This window comes from Myotis brandtii, unplaced genomic scaffold (assembly GCF_000412655.1).
Source record: "Myotis brandtii unplaced genomic scaffold, ASM41265v1 scaffold8, whole genome shotgun sequence".
Classification (NCBI taxonomy): domain Eukaryota; kingdom Metazoa; phylum Chordata; class Mammalia; order Chiroptera; family Vespertilionidae; genus Myotis; species Myotis brandtii.
In genome coordinates, this window is record NW_005371219.1 from 7,786,079 (window position 1) to 7,802,122 (window position 16,044).

A 16,044-nucleotide genomic window follows, 5' to 3' on the forward strand; every position below is an offset into this window, starting at 1 on the left:
TAGTCACAGTGTGAAAAGCGCTGATTTAGAAAACCAATCCCCCCTCAGCGCTCTGTGTGCCCAGCACACTTCCAAATACGAGTGTTTCGGGCAGTGTATTAGAGAGGATCAGTGGTCAGTGGTCACTGTAACAGTCTCCATAACTGATGCCTCACAGCATCATGAGGAGCTCTCAGCTTGCTGCTCAGCACCAGGTAGCTCCTTAAAGGCCCTGGTATTGCCCTATGTTCTTATAAGGCCCAGTCCCCGCATGTTCGGGAGCATCTGCTGGCTCTTTGGCTGGACCATGGGACTCTGACTTGCATGCTGGGCCCCACTCCACCCCTTGCCGTGCAAGCTAGATGCTAAGTTCCATGTACCTCATAATGGACATAAAAGCCCAGCGCGTTTTACACGCACAGTGATAGCCTGCACACTCTGGTCGCCGGTTGCCATCTCCACTGAGAGAAGCTCCTGGTAGAGGAGTGTGCTAGGTCCCAGCACTTAAAACTTGAAGGTAAACACGCTGCTAATGAGTTTATAAGAAGTGATTGTAATACCTCAGGAGGTTTTAGACAACATTCTTCTTAAACACTTTCCAAAAAGACTGCCAACATCCTGGCATCCCAACCATGTAGTGGACCATTACTTTATCCTTTTTTCCCCCCAGTACCCATCAAGAAAAAGTTGGGTAACATATTAATTTATGAATTGCCTTGCCATTATTTCTAAAAACAGTGCTCACACTTCAATAAGACTCTGTTATTTAACAGCTCATCCTGTTTTCAAAATGGCCTGTTTTTTAGCTATCTTTGTAAAAGAATTGAAATTCAAATACACTCTAGACTTCATATGCATTTCACTTGCTGCCACCCAACTAACAGGCCAGACACGACTACCACCCTGTCAGAAGTAAGGGGTCTGAGGTCCACACTGGGGAGAGAAAAGCCAGGCCCTCAGGGCATGATCCCGTGAGAAGTCCTGAGGCTGTGCTGGAGTCCGGCTGCCTGATGGGCTGTGTTTCCTTTTATGAGCCATGCCACAGCCCCTTCCACAGCAGGGTAAGGGGGTACCATGCCCTGGAACAGCAGAAAAGCACAGGGCCAGATGCTTATCTTCTGGTGGAAAGTCCTGGCTTTGCTACACTCTGACCCTAGGCAAGTCACTTAACCCTCTTAGACCTCCTTTCCTCTCCTGTCGCCGAGCTGATGACCTCAGATAGATCATCTGAGGTTAGAATGAACATGCTTTTGAGAGTATCCAGCACTATTAAAACAAAGGCACCACTCACGTGAGTCAATCCACAAGCATTTACCAAGAACCTACTTCGTATGAGGCAATATCCTTTCCCTAAACTGGCCCAGTTGGAGTGGGGAAATAAGATAAAAGACACAAAACAATAGCACAGGAGAAGTCACACAGCTCAAGATTAACTGCTATATGAGTACAGATTTCCGACGATTAGACAGGGGGCTTGAAAAGCTCTCTGAGAAGGGCCTGGCAAGGCAGGTCAGGCATGTGCACCTCAAAGGTGCTGGGATTGGGGAAGCACATGTGGAGGCCGATGAGGCTCTAAGACGGTGGTTCTCCACCTTCTGGCCCTTTAAATACAGTTCCTCATGTTGTGACCCAACCATACAATTATTTTTGTTGCTACTTCATAACTGTTATGTTGCTACTGTTATGAATCGTAATGTAAATATCTGATATGCAGGATGGTCTTAGGCGACCCCTGTGAAAGGGTCCTTCAACCGCCAAAGGGGTCGCGACCCACAGGTTGAGAACCGCTGCTCTAAGGGGAGGCTGAGGGTGGGGTGTGGTAGGCCCACTGCCCCCGGGCCTGCTGGGTGTGCTGCCCCTGCTGAAAAGCCCGCCATGCCCACACCCCCTTCTAAGCATCCTTGTGCCCCATGGCCCCTCATCCCCATTAGTTATGGCTGACTGCCCAGACTTAGGTGCCAAAGGAAGCCACAGAGAGCCTGTGGCGGAGGCAGCCGCTGCCTAAGGCACACAGCCCTACGGCCTAGAGAGCGACTCTCACACCCAATCACACCTTCTCCCCAGATGGGAGACAGAAAGATGCTCCCACAGCAGGGCAACCTCAGTCACACTCGCTGAGAACAGTAAGGTAGTTGAAGCCCTGAATCAGCAGGAGCCGAGAGGGCAGGGGGAGAAAGGGCCTTTCCTGCCGCAGCAGAGACAGAGCAAGCCGGGCCTCCTGCAGGGCAGGGCGATGGTGCCTGCCATGGAGGGGCCCTGGGGACTCTGGATCCTCCTAGGGCACCTCCCAGGGGCCCTCTGGCAGGCTTTGGCACCCTGCTGGCTTCCTGGCTTCCTCCTCGGTGCCCCCTTCCCTTTAACTCATTAACCAGGGCACAGGTTCTTCTCAACCCGGCCGCATAGCAGACTCACCTGTGAACCTTGTTACAAACAGCTTATGGACCTCACCACAGAGCTCCCAAATTAGAGTTCCTGGGGATGGGGCCAGGATAAGTGTGTTTTTCTTAAATTCCTCAGCGGATCCCACTGCTCTGCCACAAGGAGACCTGAGTGAAGGCAAGTTGCTCCGGGCCACAGGGCGAAAGCATAGGGTCCAGAGAGCAGACGGCAAACCTCAGGGATTTAAATCCCTCTCGTCTGTCCTTACTCTCAGACGCACAACATTATATTTATCTGGAAGGTTGCACACCTTCTAGTGCTAAGTTCCTGTTTAACCCCGCGTCGTTACAACACTCAGGATTTACAAAGCGCCTTCACGACCACGTTTCGAGGGCTTGCCCCCTGTCAGGCTCTGTATCAGGCTCTATCTACAGGTCGGCTCGTTTCTCATCCAGCAGCTCTGCGAAGTGGACACCAATCGTCCCTGTCTTAGCGACCAGGTCCTCTCAGGTGAGGGAGGCTAAAACCTCTTTCTACAGGTCGGCTCGTTTCTCATCCAGCAGCTCTGCAAAGTGGACATCAATCGACCAGGTCCTCTCAGGTGAGGGAGGCTAAAACCTCTCTTGTGAAAAGTGCCAACACGGGGACTTAAACTCAGAACCTGCTGGGTCTCTCCCCTGGGCTCTCAGATGTGTGTTTGGTCCTCGTGACTCCCTGCAGCCGGGCAGCAATGAGCAGGGCCCCGTTTCAGAGGTGAAAAGAGGTTCTGAGAGATTCTCTCATCAAACGACGCCACCTGAACCCCAGCTCACAAGCAAACGACGCCTTTCCACAGCCCTTGCCGGTGCAAAACTGGCTGGGCGAGGGCAGACCTTTCTCCGTTCGGGGAAAAGCGTTATTGAAAACACTCATCTACTGCCCCCAGTCCCTGTGGTTAGGCCTAGCCCAGCATGAGAACAATTCTTCTAAAAATGGGCATTTTAAACATGGAAGAAGCTGTCCTCTTTCCTCCGGTGTGTATCAGTGATTTCCCACCTTCAGGGTACGGGCCCCGCTGTGAGGTCAAGCAGTTTCAGACGCCCTGAGCAAACGCGGACAGTGAAGCGCAGGGTGCTCAGCTGACCAGTAACACAGTTGCTCACTGCCGCGTATAGTGTCACTTAGCAGCATGACTCAATTCAGAGTAGCTTTTAGCCACATTTTCTCAATTACAACGATGTGCATATACCTTTAAACAATAGCAGCTTATATTTATGCAATCGATAGGAAAAGCAAAGAGAGAGAGAAGAGAAAAGCCACAGAAGAAAGCACGACAGTGTCCAATGAATTAAGTTTTTGTGCCCCCAGTTGCAAATAACATTCAGCCCCTCCCAGATATTTCTAAATTATAATCATCTTTAACAGGCTGCTGTTGCTTGTAGAAATATAACCACCCAAATGCATACCAATCTTTAACCATACAGGGCACAGGAAAAAAATTAATCTTCCTTTGAGAACACTTACAGACTCACAGCGAGGAGGCTTACCTAAGAACGATGACAGCAGGACTAGGAGCGTGTTAGTGTCTTCATCTCCAAAACACGACGAGGCGTTCGTGGTATTCTCACTGAAGTTCCACAACGTTTTGCAAACTAAGCAGGCCAGCTGCCAGTCAGTCGGACCAAAGTCTCTCAAACAACCCACTAACCTGGGTTAACGGAAGTCAAATTGCGAAGTTATTAGGCCAGGCTCTCTTTAACTTGCACATTTCTAGCACAATGATGTTTATCCTTCTGCAATATTTAATACGTAATGTGTATAATCCAGTGATTCTTTACAATATTTTCATATCTACAAAGGTAAATGGCTACAAAGTCACCGTAATCTACTTCTGAATTAGTGTAAGGGTCCAATGGGACCCAAGTCCCCTCTTCGGCCCTAACTCAGCTCTTCCAAACGCTGAAATCCTGCTGCCCCGGAGGAATGGCCAGAGGGGCCTAAACTCCCCGGAGAGCTGTGCCCTCTGAATCCTGAGAGAGTCGGGACTCTGTGCCTCCACACTTACTTTTTAACGCCGCCTCCTTCCTTTAGGATGGCGTGCTTGTCTTTATCCACGGTGAGGTTCAGGAGGACGCCACAGGCAGAGAAGCACATGTCCTGATGCGTGGCGTCCAGCAGCGCGATCATGAACTTGTGTACTGGGAGGGCAGAGAACACACACGGCCCGTAAAGCACCGGGTGCTCAGCTGTGGCTCATTCCCCCTTATTGAAGGGGAAAGGGCAAAGAGGGAATGGGCGTGGCTTGCAAAACTGCAAACCCTACCAGGGGATTTAACCCTTTCTTCCTAAGGCACCGCCCATCGCCCAGCAGTGACCTGCCCCCCACCCAGCTCCTCGGTCCCCAGGCACAGCTGCGTCTGACCCCGAGAGCGCTCCCTCTCAGGGCTGCGGCTGTGGTCGAGTCCCTGCCGGTGGAAAGGAGGGAGCCATGGACTCCAGCCACGCAGGTGACGCTCATCTTTAACATCTCATGGGCCTTTTTTTAAAAAAAATATATTTTAATTGATTTCAGAGAGGAAGGGAGGGGGAGAGAGAGATAGAAACACCAACGATGAGAGGGAATCATTGATTGAATGCCCCCTGCATTCCCCACACTGGGGATTGAGCCCACAATCCAGGCATGTGCCCTGACTGGGAATCGAACCCTGAACTCCTGGTTCATAGGTAGAGCTCACCATTGAGCCACGCTGGCCGGGCTCACAGGCCTTTTGGAATTTCCAGCAGCATTTTTCTCTAAATACACAGCCCTGGCGAGGGCTCCTGATGATATCTCCCCCCAAGTCCTCCAGGGCCACAGAAGTCTTCATCAGAACCCTGGAAACCGGGCTGTGGCCAGGCAGGACTGCCTGGGCTGGGGACATCCCAAGTGAGGACCTCTCCCCGCCTCTGGGAAGCGGTTTCCCTGACTCCTGGGAATGGGACTCTTTGTCTTGTTTTCCGGTCCCCAGCAGGGCCTGGGTCAGGGCTGGGGAGAAGGGATAGGTGTGTTCTCTGCCTCCTCCCGTTTTCCTGCTCACCTGGGAGGTGGCCACCCTATTCCTACCTGCGCCCCAGGGATGGGCCCGGGGGTGAGCTTGGCAAAGGCTGCCTCACACACGTGTGTTCCTAAGAGTCTAAAGACCGTACACCAGGATGGAGGAGTTACCTCTGCGGAAGTGAGATGGTGCGAGACAGCCTGTGCTGCTGTTCCTCTCTGTCTCTATCATCTAAATTTTCTGCCATAAACATGGGTAATTGGGTATTTGTGGAAGAGAAAGGGGTGCTGTGATAAATCATAAACCCTTAACTGGGAAGGCTGTGGAGGGCAGTCACACCCCAGGCCTATACCTTCTTTCCTTAAAGGTTTTAAGCCAGGCCCTGTCCACTGGTCTGCTGCATCTAGAGCCACACACCTTTGAGATGCCAGAAGTAACACCCCTCAGAGGGGTAACACCCTTAAGAAAGCATATCATCTTGTGGCCCAGTTCCCGCCTGGCTCTCTCCCACCCTCACCTAATTCTCCTTACACCCCCTCCCCCCCTCCTTACTTTCAAATGCACAAGAGAACCCACAAACTTGTTATTCTCAGGAGCATTTGAGATTTTGCTCCCCAGTGCATGGTGTCAGTTTGGCTCAAATCAGCTCATAAAAATTCTCTACCGGTTTGGACATTTCTTACATCAACATATTTTTAGTTATTAATCTTACATGCGCTATTTGAAACATACAAAGGATGGCTAGTATAAACTCGTGTGTAACTGCCACCCAATGTAAGAAAGGTCTGAATTTGCAAAGGAAGATGGAGATCAAATGCATTCAAAAGAGAAAGGACCACTGTACATATGAAACTTTCTTTTTCAAGGAAGAAAACATTACAAATCCAGTTTTATACCTGGACATTCCTTCCCCTCCAAAGATAACTTCTACCTGGAATGTGGAGTTTATCCGTTCCAAATACTATTGATACCTTACACCATTATTACATGAGTACTTGACATAAACAATACCCAAGATTGTTTTGCATATTTTAAAACTTGCCTTAATGGCATTATTCTGTATATATCCCCCTATCACTAACATTTTAGCTCCTAGCTTATGTGTTTGAGGTTGATCCATGTTGGTCCATGAACCGCTAGTTCATTTATTTGTTGCTGTAGGACATTTTATGGCACGAATAAACCACAATGTGCTTATCCTCTTGCCTGTTGATGGTCACTTAAGTTGTTTCCATCTTTTGCTATGACAAGCAGTACTGTAATGGGCATTCTAGTACTTAAAGGAGACTGTCTCTTGAGTAACTATTCCCAAGGACAGAAATGAGCAAATGAGTATAGATGACTTCCTCTTCTTCTTCTTCTTCTTCTTCTTCTTCTTCTTCTTCTTCTTCTTCTTCTTCTTCTTCTTCTTCTTCTTCTTCTTCTTCTTCTTCTTCTTCTTCTTCTTCTTCTTCTTCTTCTTCTTCTTCTTCTTCTTCTTCTTCTTCTTCTTCTTCTTCTTCTTCTTCTTCTTCTTCTTCTTCTTCTTCTTCTTCTTCTTCTTCTTCTTCTTCTTCTTCTTCTTCTTCTTCTTCTTCTTCTTCTTCTTCTTCTTCTTCTTCTTCTTCTTCTTCTTCTTCTTCTTCTTCTTCTTCTTCTTCTTCTTCTTCTTCTTCTTCTTCTTCTTCTTCTTCTTCTTCTTCTTCTTCTTCTTCTTCTTCTTCTTCTTCTTCTTCTTCTTCTTCTTCTTCTTCTTCTTCTTCTTCTTCTTCTTCTTCTTCTTCTTCTTCTTCTTCTTCTTCTTCTTCTTCTTCTTCTTCTTCTTCTTCTTCTTCTTCTTCTTCTTCTTCTTCTTCTTCTTCTTCTTCTTCTTCTTCTTCTTCTTCTTCTTCTTCTTCTTCTTCTTCTTCTTCTTCTTCTTCTTCTTCTTCTTCTTCTTCTTCTTCTTCTTCTTCTTCTTCTTCTTCTTCTTCTTCTTCTTCTTCTTCTTCTTCTTCTTCTTCTTCTTCTTCTTCTTCTTCTTCTTCTTCTTCTTCTTCTTCTTCTTCTTCTTCTTCTTCTTCTTCTTCTTCTTCTTCTTCTTCTTCTTCTTCTTCTTCTTCTTCTTCTTCTTCTTCTTCTTCTTCTTCTTCTTCTTCTTCTTCTTCTTCTTCTTCTTCTTCTTCTTCTTCTTCTTCTTCTTCTTCTTCTTCTTCTTCTTCTTCTTCTTCTTCTTCTTCTTCTTCTTCTTCTTCTTCTTCTTCTTCTTCTTCTTCTTCTTCTTCTTCTTCTTCTTCTTCTTCTTCTTCTTCTTCTCTCTCTCTCTCTCTCTCTCTCTCTCTCTCTCTTCTTTCTCAGATATCAGAAGACCTCTCACAAGGGAGAGGGATCATGGAGAACATGCCTAGTCCCTCTTGGCATCCTGATCTGACAGCCGAATTACTGCATGCGGAACAGAATGTAAGTCTCTCTCCTGTCTCGGATATCAGAAGACCTCTCATGAGGGAGAGGGATCCGGAGAACATGCCTAGTCCCTCTTGGCATCCTGAGCTGACAGCCGAATTACTGCATGCGGAACAGAATGTAAGGCACTCACTCCTCCCAAAGCGGAAACAAGCGTCACATTGTCGTGGCCCAAGCTCTGAGACGGCGCCGCTGTTTTCTGGCAAGAAGTGCATGTTTATGGACACAAGTGTCAGTAACTCACCGTTCCTCCGCACAATGAAATCGCAGACGTCATGGTCCTGGGAGAGATTTCCAAACACACGCACAGCCTCCAGGACTCCGTCCATGTTCTTACTCACGAGAAGCTTTACAAGCACTGGGTTTGGCGACCAAAGAGTAAAATCAGTGAATTTAAGTTTTGATTTAAAGGCGATTGGAAACTAATTATCAGTAGCACAATAATCATAGTAAATACTGATACTGATAATTCAAAAATTAAAAATGATAATAAAATGCAAACTGCAGGGGACTTCAGCAAGAATTAAGACGCTAACTTTTCTGCACAGTCTAATTTCCCAGAATCAAATCAGGCTCTTAGATACTTGTGCCAGGAAATGAGAAGATATGAATGGTTCTAGTACTGTGTTTAGTTAATAAAATCAAAACCTTTGATGAACATGCCTCTACCCAAACCCAACTCTGAACCTTACATTCAGCAACATGTAGCTTTTGCTCTTGAATCACAGAGTTCTTCACTTGGTAGTAAGATAAGTTGTTGATTGTTGCTGTAGTATTAATCACCAGCTCCTCACAGTCATCAATTGACTTGTATTCTGAAACAAAGTAAGGGTGTCACAGACGCATCGCAGGGGCAGTAACAGTGCCGTCCTCTGGGCAGCCACAACCCCAGCGGCAGCAGGGATGTGCCCTTGTGCTGGGCAAGGTCTGTGCAGGCAAGGTCTTGTGCTGGGCAAGGTCTGTGCTGTTTGCTGCCTTATTTCCATGGCCCTTCCTGCAGGGAAATGCGCCACATGCAGGGGCCTCCTCCTGCCCAGGGTTTAGAACACTAAGTTCCATCCCTCCAACCGAGGGGTCTGGGAAAGTCCAGGCTCTGTGTCTGCAGTAAAGCAAGGGTGCCGACGCCCCAGTGAGCGCAGCCGTCTCTAAGCCCCCTGGTTCACCCTGACCCAAAACACACAGACGCTGGCCACTTCTCACCTGCTCTGCTACAATCTAGCCCGTCTCTCACCCCTAATTGGCTTCTCTTCATCCACCTTTGCCTCCCTGAGTCTATCCTCAGCAAGGTTATCCTTTAAAAGTCAGTCAGATAACATCATTGCTCTCACTTGGCCCCCAGACCCTCTCTGGGCTGCCCCAGTCCTGACCTTTCTGGCCTCATCTGCTGCTCCAGCCCCCAGCGCCCCCAGACCGACAGCACTGGTCTGTGTGTTCTTTCTGAACATGGCAGATGAGCCTTTCTGAGAATGTTGGCACGGCTGTTCCCTCTGTCTGGAATGTATCCTTTTCCCAGTTGCCCACTTAGCTAACTCCTCACATGCTTTGGGTTGTTGCTCAGATGTCACCTTATTGGACAGTTTCCTTAATCACCCTATATAAAATGGCACCCATCATTCTCTCTGCTCCTGACCCAACTTCAATGTTTTCCATAGAACACGTGACCACTTGACTTATATGTTTAACATATGTCTTCTAGCCCTAAAACTTAAGTTCCACGAGGACTAGTAATTCATCTGTTTTATTCATTGCTACATTCCCAGCATCTTAAGCAGCGTTTGCCATATAGGGAGTGCTCAATAACTAGTCAATGAATGCAAGAATAGGTGAATGAATCAATGACTAAATGAATGAATGAGTGAGTGAATGAACCTTTTAGCTTAGCACACAGACCCTCAGTAATTCTGCTCCGCCTTCCACTCAGCCTCCAGACTTATCTGGCCACAGTGCAGAGAAGGGCAGAGCAAGCACGCCAGTGAGAAGCCTCCTGTGGTAGTCAGATGCCGAATCATGTAGCTTAGGCTTGGGTGGTGGTGGGGATGGAGCACAGTGGACAGACTGAAAACTATTTCGGGAGGAAAATGGAGAGTATGAGGTGAAGGCTAGATTGGGGGGTGAGGGAGAAGAATCCCCCAGTGTGATCCCTGGGCTTCTGAATTACATAAGTGGATGAACATAACCCGGAAGAGGGTCCAGTTGGGGAGAAGGTCATGAGTTGAGCTTTGATATCTTGAGTTGCCTTTAAAGTACCCACATTTGGTGAGGGGTAAGCTGGACATAAGGTCTGGCAGTCAGAGGAAGTCACACTGGTTACACTGAGCCAACTACAGCAACGTGAGCAAGCCTCTGCCTCTCACCTCCGACCCTGCATATCCCCTCCACCCCTGCCCCAGCCTGGCAGGGAGCTACCTCCACACCTGCACACACCTTGGGACCGTGCCTGGTTAAGAAGTGCCTTTTACCTCTTGTATGAAACCAAACTTCCTCAGGGAATAAGAGGGAGGCGGTGAGCTGAGCAGGGGACGTGCTAGCTCTTATGTTTTCTGATTGCATTCTCTCTGGCCTTCTTTTCATGAAAGAGAATGGCCTCTTGTAGCTTACTCTATTCAAAGGAAGATTCAGTCATTCATATGCTACAGATAACATATTCTCATTTATTCTGTCTTTCTCCAAGTATTCATGGAGCGTCTACTATGTCCCGACTCCCATGCTGGCCTTGTGGGTGGGAGCGCTACTGGCTGAAGGACCAGCGTGTGTGTTCAGATGGAGTTACTTGATACGTTTGGACTTGCTTGGGACCTGGCAACCAAAACTTTGTTTCTATTTCTCCCTTTGGAACGAGAATGTCTAACCTGTGCCTGCCCCACCACTGTGTTTTGGAAGCAGACAACCTGCCTGGTTTTACAGATTTACAGCTGGAGAGGAATTTTTTTTCTCAGGCTAAGTCGTACCTCAAGTCACACAATATCTTGATTTAGATGATATTTAAATGAGATTATGGACCTTGGACTTTAGAGTTGATGCTGGAATGAGTTAAGACTTTTGGGGCTGCTGAGAAGGAATGAATGTATTTTTCATATGAAAAGGATGTGAATTTGGGGGTACCAGGGGCAGAATACTATTGACTGAATTGTGTTCACTTCCCCATATTCATATATTAAAGCCCTAACCTCCAATGGATTGTATTTGGAAACAGGGGTTTTAAGAGGCAATTAAAGTTAAATGAGGTCCTAAGGGTAGCGTCCTTATCCGGTGGGACTGGTGGCGTTATAAGGAGAGGAAGAGAGAGGCATTCTCTCGCTCTCCACATGCACACCTTGAGGAAAGGCCGTGTGAACAGTCATCTGCAAGCCGGGAAGAGAGCTCACAGGAACCAGAGAGGCCAGCACCGGAGGCTGGGCTTCCAGCCCCCAGAACTCTGAGAAATGCATTTCTGGTTTTTAAGCCAGCCGAGCCGGTCTGTAGTGTTTTGTTATGGCAGCTTGAGCTGACTAATACAGGGGAAAGATAGGACCTGGATAACCTGGGGCTGTAATGACAAATAACGTGACAACCTGAAAAATAAAAATAAAAGTAAACTTTAATCATGTGGGCGCTGTAATTACAAATAACGTGACAACCTGAAAAATAAAAATAAAAATAAAAGTAAACTTTAATCATGTGGGCTAACCATGGGAAAATTTGGGATTTTAAACCCTTTGTGGTAATTTTGGCCAGTTTTTGGTAACTTGATTGGAATACTTTTTAAATACTGCAATGTAATTCACATACCATAAAAATTCACCCTCTTAACGTGGGTTTTAGCAGTAATTCATATTACTATTTTTTTCATTTTTAAAAAAATCTGGATTATCTTTGAGGCATTTCTGAACAGAAGAGGAATTTTCTTTCACGGGGCTGAGAAAAAAAAAAGTGAGCTGACTGTACGAATAAAACCCTGAGCACACCCGGCCCCCAGAGCTGTGCCTGCTGCAGGGAGCAGCCGCCTGTGTACACACAGCTCCGCGGGCCGAGGGCCTTACCCAGAGTCCTGCGGCTTCTGTGGCGTGGGCTGCTCATCTCCATCCCCTGCTGGCCTCTCGGGATGCAGGTCCAGCTCGTAGAAGGCGCGGAACAGTGACAGCAGGGTCGGGATGCTCTCTTTCTCTTTGAAAAACTGCTCACGAGCCTGGTTGTTTTTCGCTGTCAGGTTGCCAAGAATGAAAACAATACGAACGACCAAGTCCTGCAATAAATGACAGACAATGGGTTTCAAGTGCACAGCGGCTGGGACAAATTGTTGGAAAGAGTTCAGTATTTCATTTACTCACGATTTAACTAACAGTGAAAGGGAACACGTCTGGCTTGGACTAACTTGTACAGGAGTTGATTCCCAAGATTGGTGCAAATTGACAGAGGTGATTAAAGCAGAAGACAAACTGTTCGATGCTATATAATTAGAAGGTCTATTAACTTCAGATCCTTCATGGGGAATGCTGGCTGGCCTTTCCTCCCTCTAAAAAGTGGACTGGGATATCATTACTAAGAACAATGCATTACGTAAATCTAAGCTTGTTCTGGAGGATCCGGATCTTTTCCTGGAGGTTCACCTGTGGAAGCGCTGTGTTTCTAAACATCAGGTAATAACGTTTGGTCAGATTGTGTTACAGTGGGGTGTTGGCGGCATTACTGACGTTTGGGGCTGGACAATTCTTTGCTGGGCGCTAGCTGCCTTGTGTTAGCATTCCTGGCCTCTACTGCCAGATACCAGTAGCACCTCCCCAGATGCCATAGCCAGAAATGACCCCTGGGGACACCACGGCCTTATCTCTGCATACCACTTTAAAGCAGGACTGGACTTGTCTTTCTTGACCTGGGTAGTGGTTACATGGGTGACACCTTTACAACTGTTTGCTAACTGGTACATATGTGTTTCATGAACTTTTCTGTGTATATGATATATTTCACAAAAAATTAATAAATGTTTCTAAAAACCCCAAGATGAGTACATTTTACAACTAAACCAGATACAGCAACAATTAGGTTCGTAATTCGACAACAGACCTATGAGTGTGGTCGACCTTGCACACGGTGGTGAAGGGGGTCCTGGGAGGGAGAGATTTGAAAGGAGAACTTATGACCGGTTGCAACCGGCTTGGGTGCTAATGGTCTTGTGCGGGTGCTGTGCTATTTTACAGACAAGGAGCCAGCCTGGAGAAGTGCCGGGTCCGGCAGCCAGCGAGGGCGGAGTCAGGCTGTGAACCCCGCATTGCCCAGCCCTGCAGTCCTTTCTGCATCCATGCCCTACTTCCCACGTGTTTGTCATTTAGTAATCTCCTCCTTGGACTTGCCTTCTTTCAGAACAGCTCGGGAATGATCTCCTTTTAAAATGCAACTATGTCACCGGGAGGGATTCCAATAAACTTTGTTTATCAGATTAGTAGTTACCAGCAGCCTTAGAGAAAAAGGCCACAGGCAGAGGAGGACGGGGCTGTAGGTAAAAGCAGGCTCCCTTAGCGGTCATCTTTCTTCAAAATACAAAGGAGCTCTACCAACCCTCACAGGTGGCTAATCCAGGAAGACTCAATGCTGCTTTTCTTTTAAAAGTTCCCTCGGGCCCCTCCCACTTCTAAGATTCTTTCATTCTAACATCTCTGTGGTCCCAGCGTGGCCTAGGGACCTGGGGAGAAGAAACTAGGTGGTAAGGCAGGAAGGGTTCACACTGCTAGGAGCCATCTCTCCCTGCCTTCAGAGAGGAGAAGGAGGGGGCGGTTCCTGGCAGCAGCGATGCCAACAGGTGGTAAGGCAGGAAGGGTTCTCACTGCTAGGAGCCATCTCTCCCTGCCTTCAGAGAGAAGGAGGGGGCGGTTCCTGGCAGCAGCGATGCCAACTGCAGGATGGCATTCGAGATCCACGGAAGGGGCCGGCAGATTGCGCAGTCTGCCTCAACACGCTTCCAGCAACTGCTGCGCTCACTGTGTCTGTCGTCTTTCTCGGGGTTGGCTGAGGCTTTCTCCCCTCCTCCCCTTTCTCAGAACATTCTCCACGAATGGAGGGAGCACGGGACAGGCCAAAATAGAAGCAGTCTCCAGGAGGCTGGCAGGAGTGGCGTTTCCTTTTTCCCAAGCCAGCACTTGTCTTGACTCATCTGGAATCCTGTGAGCGGAGGCTGAGCAGGAGGGCGCTGCGGGCCCTGAGCTCATCACCGAGGCCTCCGCACCGCCCCGGGCACAGAACTGCACCAAGATGGCATGAGAGAGAGGTAATGGACTGTTCCACCGCCACAGTTCATCTCAAGTCTACAAAACATCACTTCACTGAAAATCCTCTCAAGATCTGAAAAACTGGACAAAGACCAAAAATCACTGATTTGCAGAGACCGCGATTCCACAGCAGGAAACTCTTTCAATATGCAATTCTCTTCTGAGATACAGATTCTCTCCTTCCTTCTTAGACAATATCTGGGAAGTACATATAAATCGACAGTGCACTTTTATGGCATTTCTAATAAATTTAACCCAAAGCTGCTTATTCCTACCACAGCTATGAAACAGCAAATCGAAGACGAAATAGGAGAGATACATTAAAAAAAAAAAAAAAGAAGGCAGTCTAGTATAACCAGTTCATAATGACTTTCTAATTTTGCTTAAAATGGCCTCGGCCTAGCAACAGCTGTGGCCAACCAGCGCTCAGACAGGTACACCTACTGTAAGAAGCCTGACCTCAGCCTGTGGGATATTCTCTTTGGTTTCACATGTTGTGCCCTAATGAGTAAGCACGTTACGCAATCTGCATGAGCCCCACAGGGCTGTAGATAAAGCTGCTTTCACAGGAACAAAACAAGGAGCAGGACGCTGCTGAGCAGAATGGTCCATGTCCATTGTTTCCAGCAGCAGCAGCAGTGGGTGTTGAATGTTACTTTCCACGTGAGAGAGATTGGCCTCAAGTCGAAGAAGGAGATGCCCCTCTACTCAGAGATCTGGCAACTGATCCAGAGGCTCACTGACCCCAAAGTCCAACACAGGTGAAGAGAAGAGGCAGGACTTGAATAGATGCCCAAACTACCATCAGCCCATCTCCTCATTCCAATGACCCTCATCTTCCTACTCTGCCAGACTCAGCCCAAGGGACATTTTTGATTCCTCCCTGTCTCACTCCCCTCCCCAACCAGTCACCAAGTTCCCTCTGCTCTATCATCTCAAAATCTCCCCCCACTCCCTCCTTCCCATGCTCACTCTGGTTAACCTGTTGGGAGACTCTTGTCGGAGACCTTTGACGAGCTCCTCCCTGTGAGATCAACGTTAACACCACTTCTTGAAGAACAGTTCTACGCCATGTCCTTGCTCAAAACATCCACTGCCTATCAAGTGTCAAAACCAGAACCTAATGCACCATCTGGCCCCATGGGACCACTTCTGCGTTACCTCACACGGCTCCCGGCCCACAGCCAGCCACAGGGAACGCCTTTCTCCCTGACTCCCACACCCTTCCTATCCACCTTCAAATAACTGATGTGCATCATGTTGACCTGGGGAAGGAACCACCTCGGGCTGTCACAGAAGGAATAAACGATGTTCAGCAGACTTCACTTAGTAGAGGAGTACTTCTAAGTAAAGAAAAACATTTTAGAAAGATTTTTAAAAACAGGTTTAAACTGCAGGGGTTGTCAACGTGCTTAACCAGAAAATTACGTTAATCAACATGCTCTGTTTAAAACTTGGTTGGAAAGTTCTTGTGCAATCTGGAGCTGAGAGCTGAATCAGGATTTGCAATTTATAACATTTACCCAGCCTCCCACCCTCACTCAAAACCCCGACGTGAACTGAGCTTATCAGTGGCCAGAGGCTCGGTAAGTTTTACCAGTTTAGAAGCCAGGCTGTACTGCTGTAAAAATGCTAACAAACCGTAGGGTACGGAAAGTGGGCCAACAGTTTGCATAAGCGCCGAACCATGTACAATGGAAGGATCTGGGATGCTGGAGACTCAAAACCCAGAACCTAGTGGAAAGCCATTTAAAAACCAGAAGAGATTATACTTGATGCCTCCATCCATCTGTCCATCCCATCAGCACTCATTTACTGAGCAGCCACTATGTCAGTGATTTCCAACCGGTGTGCCACCTGTTTTTAAAACATGCAATACCCGACTAGTCAGCGGCACTGACCTCTTTACCTTTAGATTCTCAAATAAAAAAAATGGCAAAAGCTGTCTGGTGTGAATGAATCAAAATTGTACCTTTTTTTTTTTTGTCAGATCAGCAAAATATATATTTTTT

General features: G+C 47.6%; 1 protein-coding gene across 1 annotated transcript in view; it reads right to left on the reverse strand.

Moving 5' to 3' along the window:
* The window catches only part of ARMC2 (armadillo repeat containing 2), a 94,753-nt gene that overhangs the window by 3,246 nt on the left and 75,463 nt on the right, over positions 1-16,044 (reverse strand). Inside the window, exons 13-18 of the mRNA XM_014531275.1 lie at positions 11,813-12,015; positions 11,283-11,344; positions 8,486-8,608; positions 8,038-8,151; positions 4,403-4,535; positions 3,885-4,045 (exon numbers count right to left, since the gene is read on the reverse strand). Of these exons, the coding sequence (XP_014386761.1) occupies positions 3,885-4,045; positions 4,403-4,535; positions 8,038-8,151; positions 8,486-8,608; positions 11,283-11,344; positions 11,813-12,015 (796 nt within the window). The remainder of the gene's footprint in view (positions 1-3,884; positions 4,046-4,402; positions 4,536-8,037; positions 8,152-8,485; positions 8,609-11,282; positions 11,345-11,812; positions 12,016-16,044) is intronic.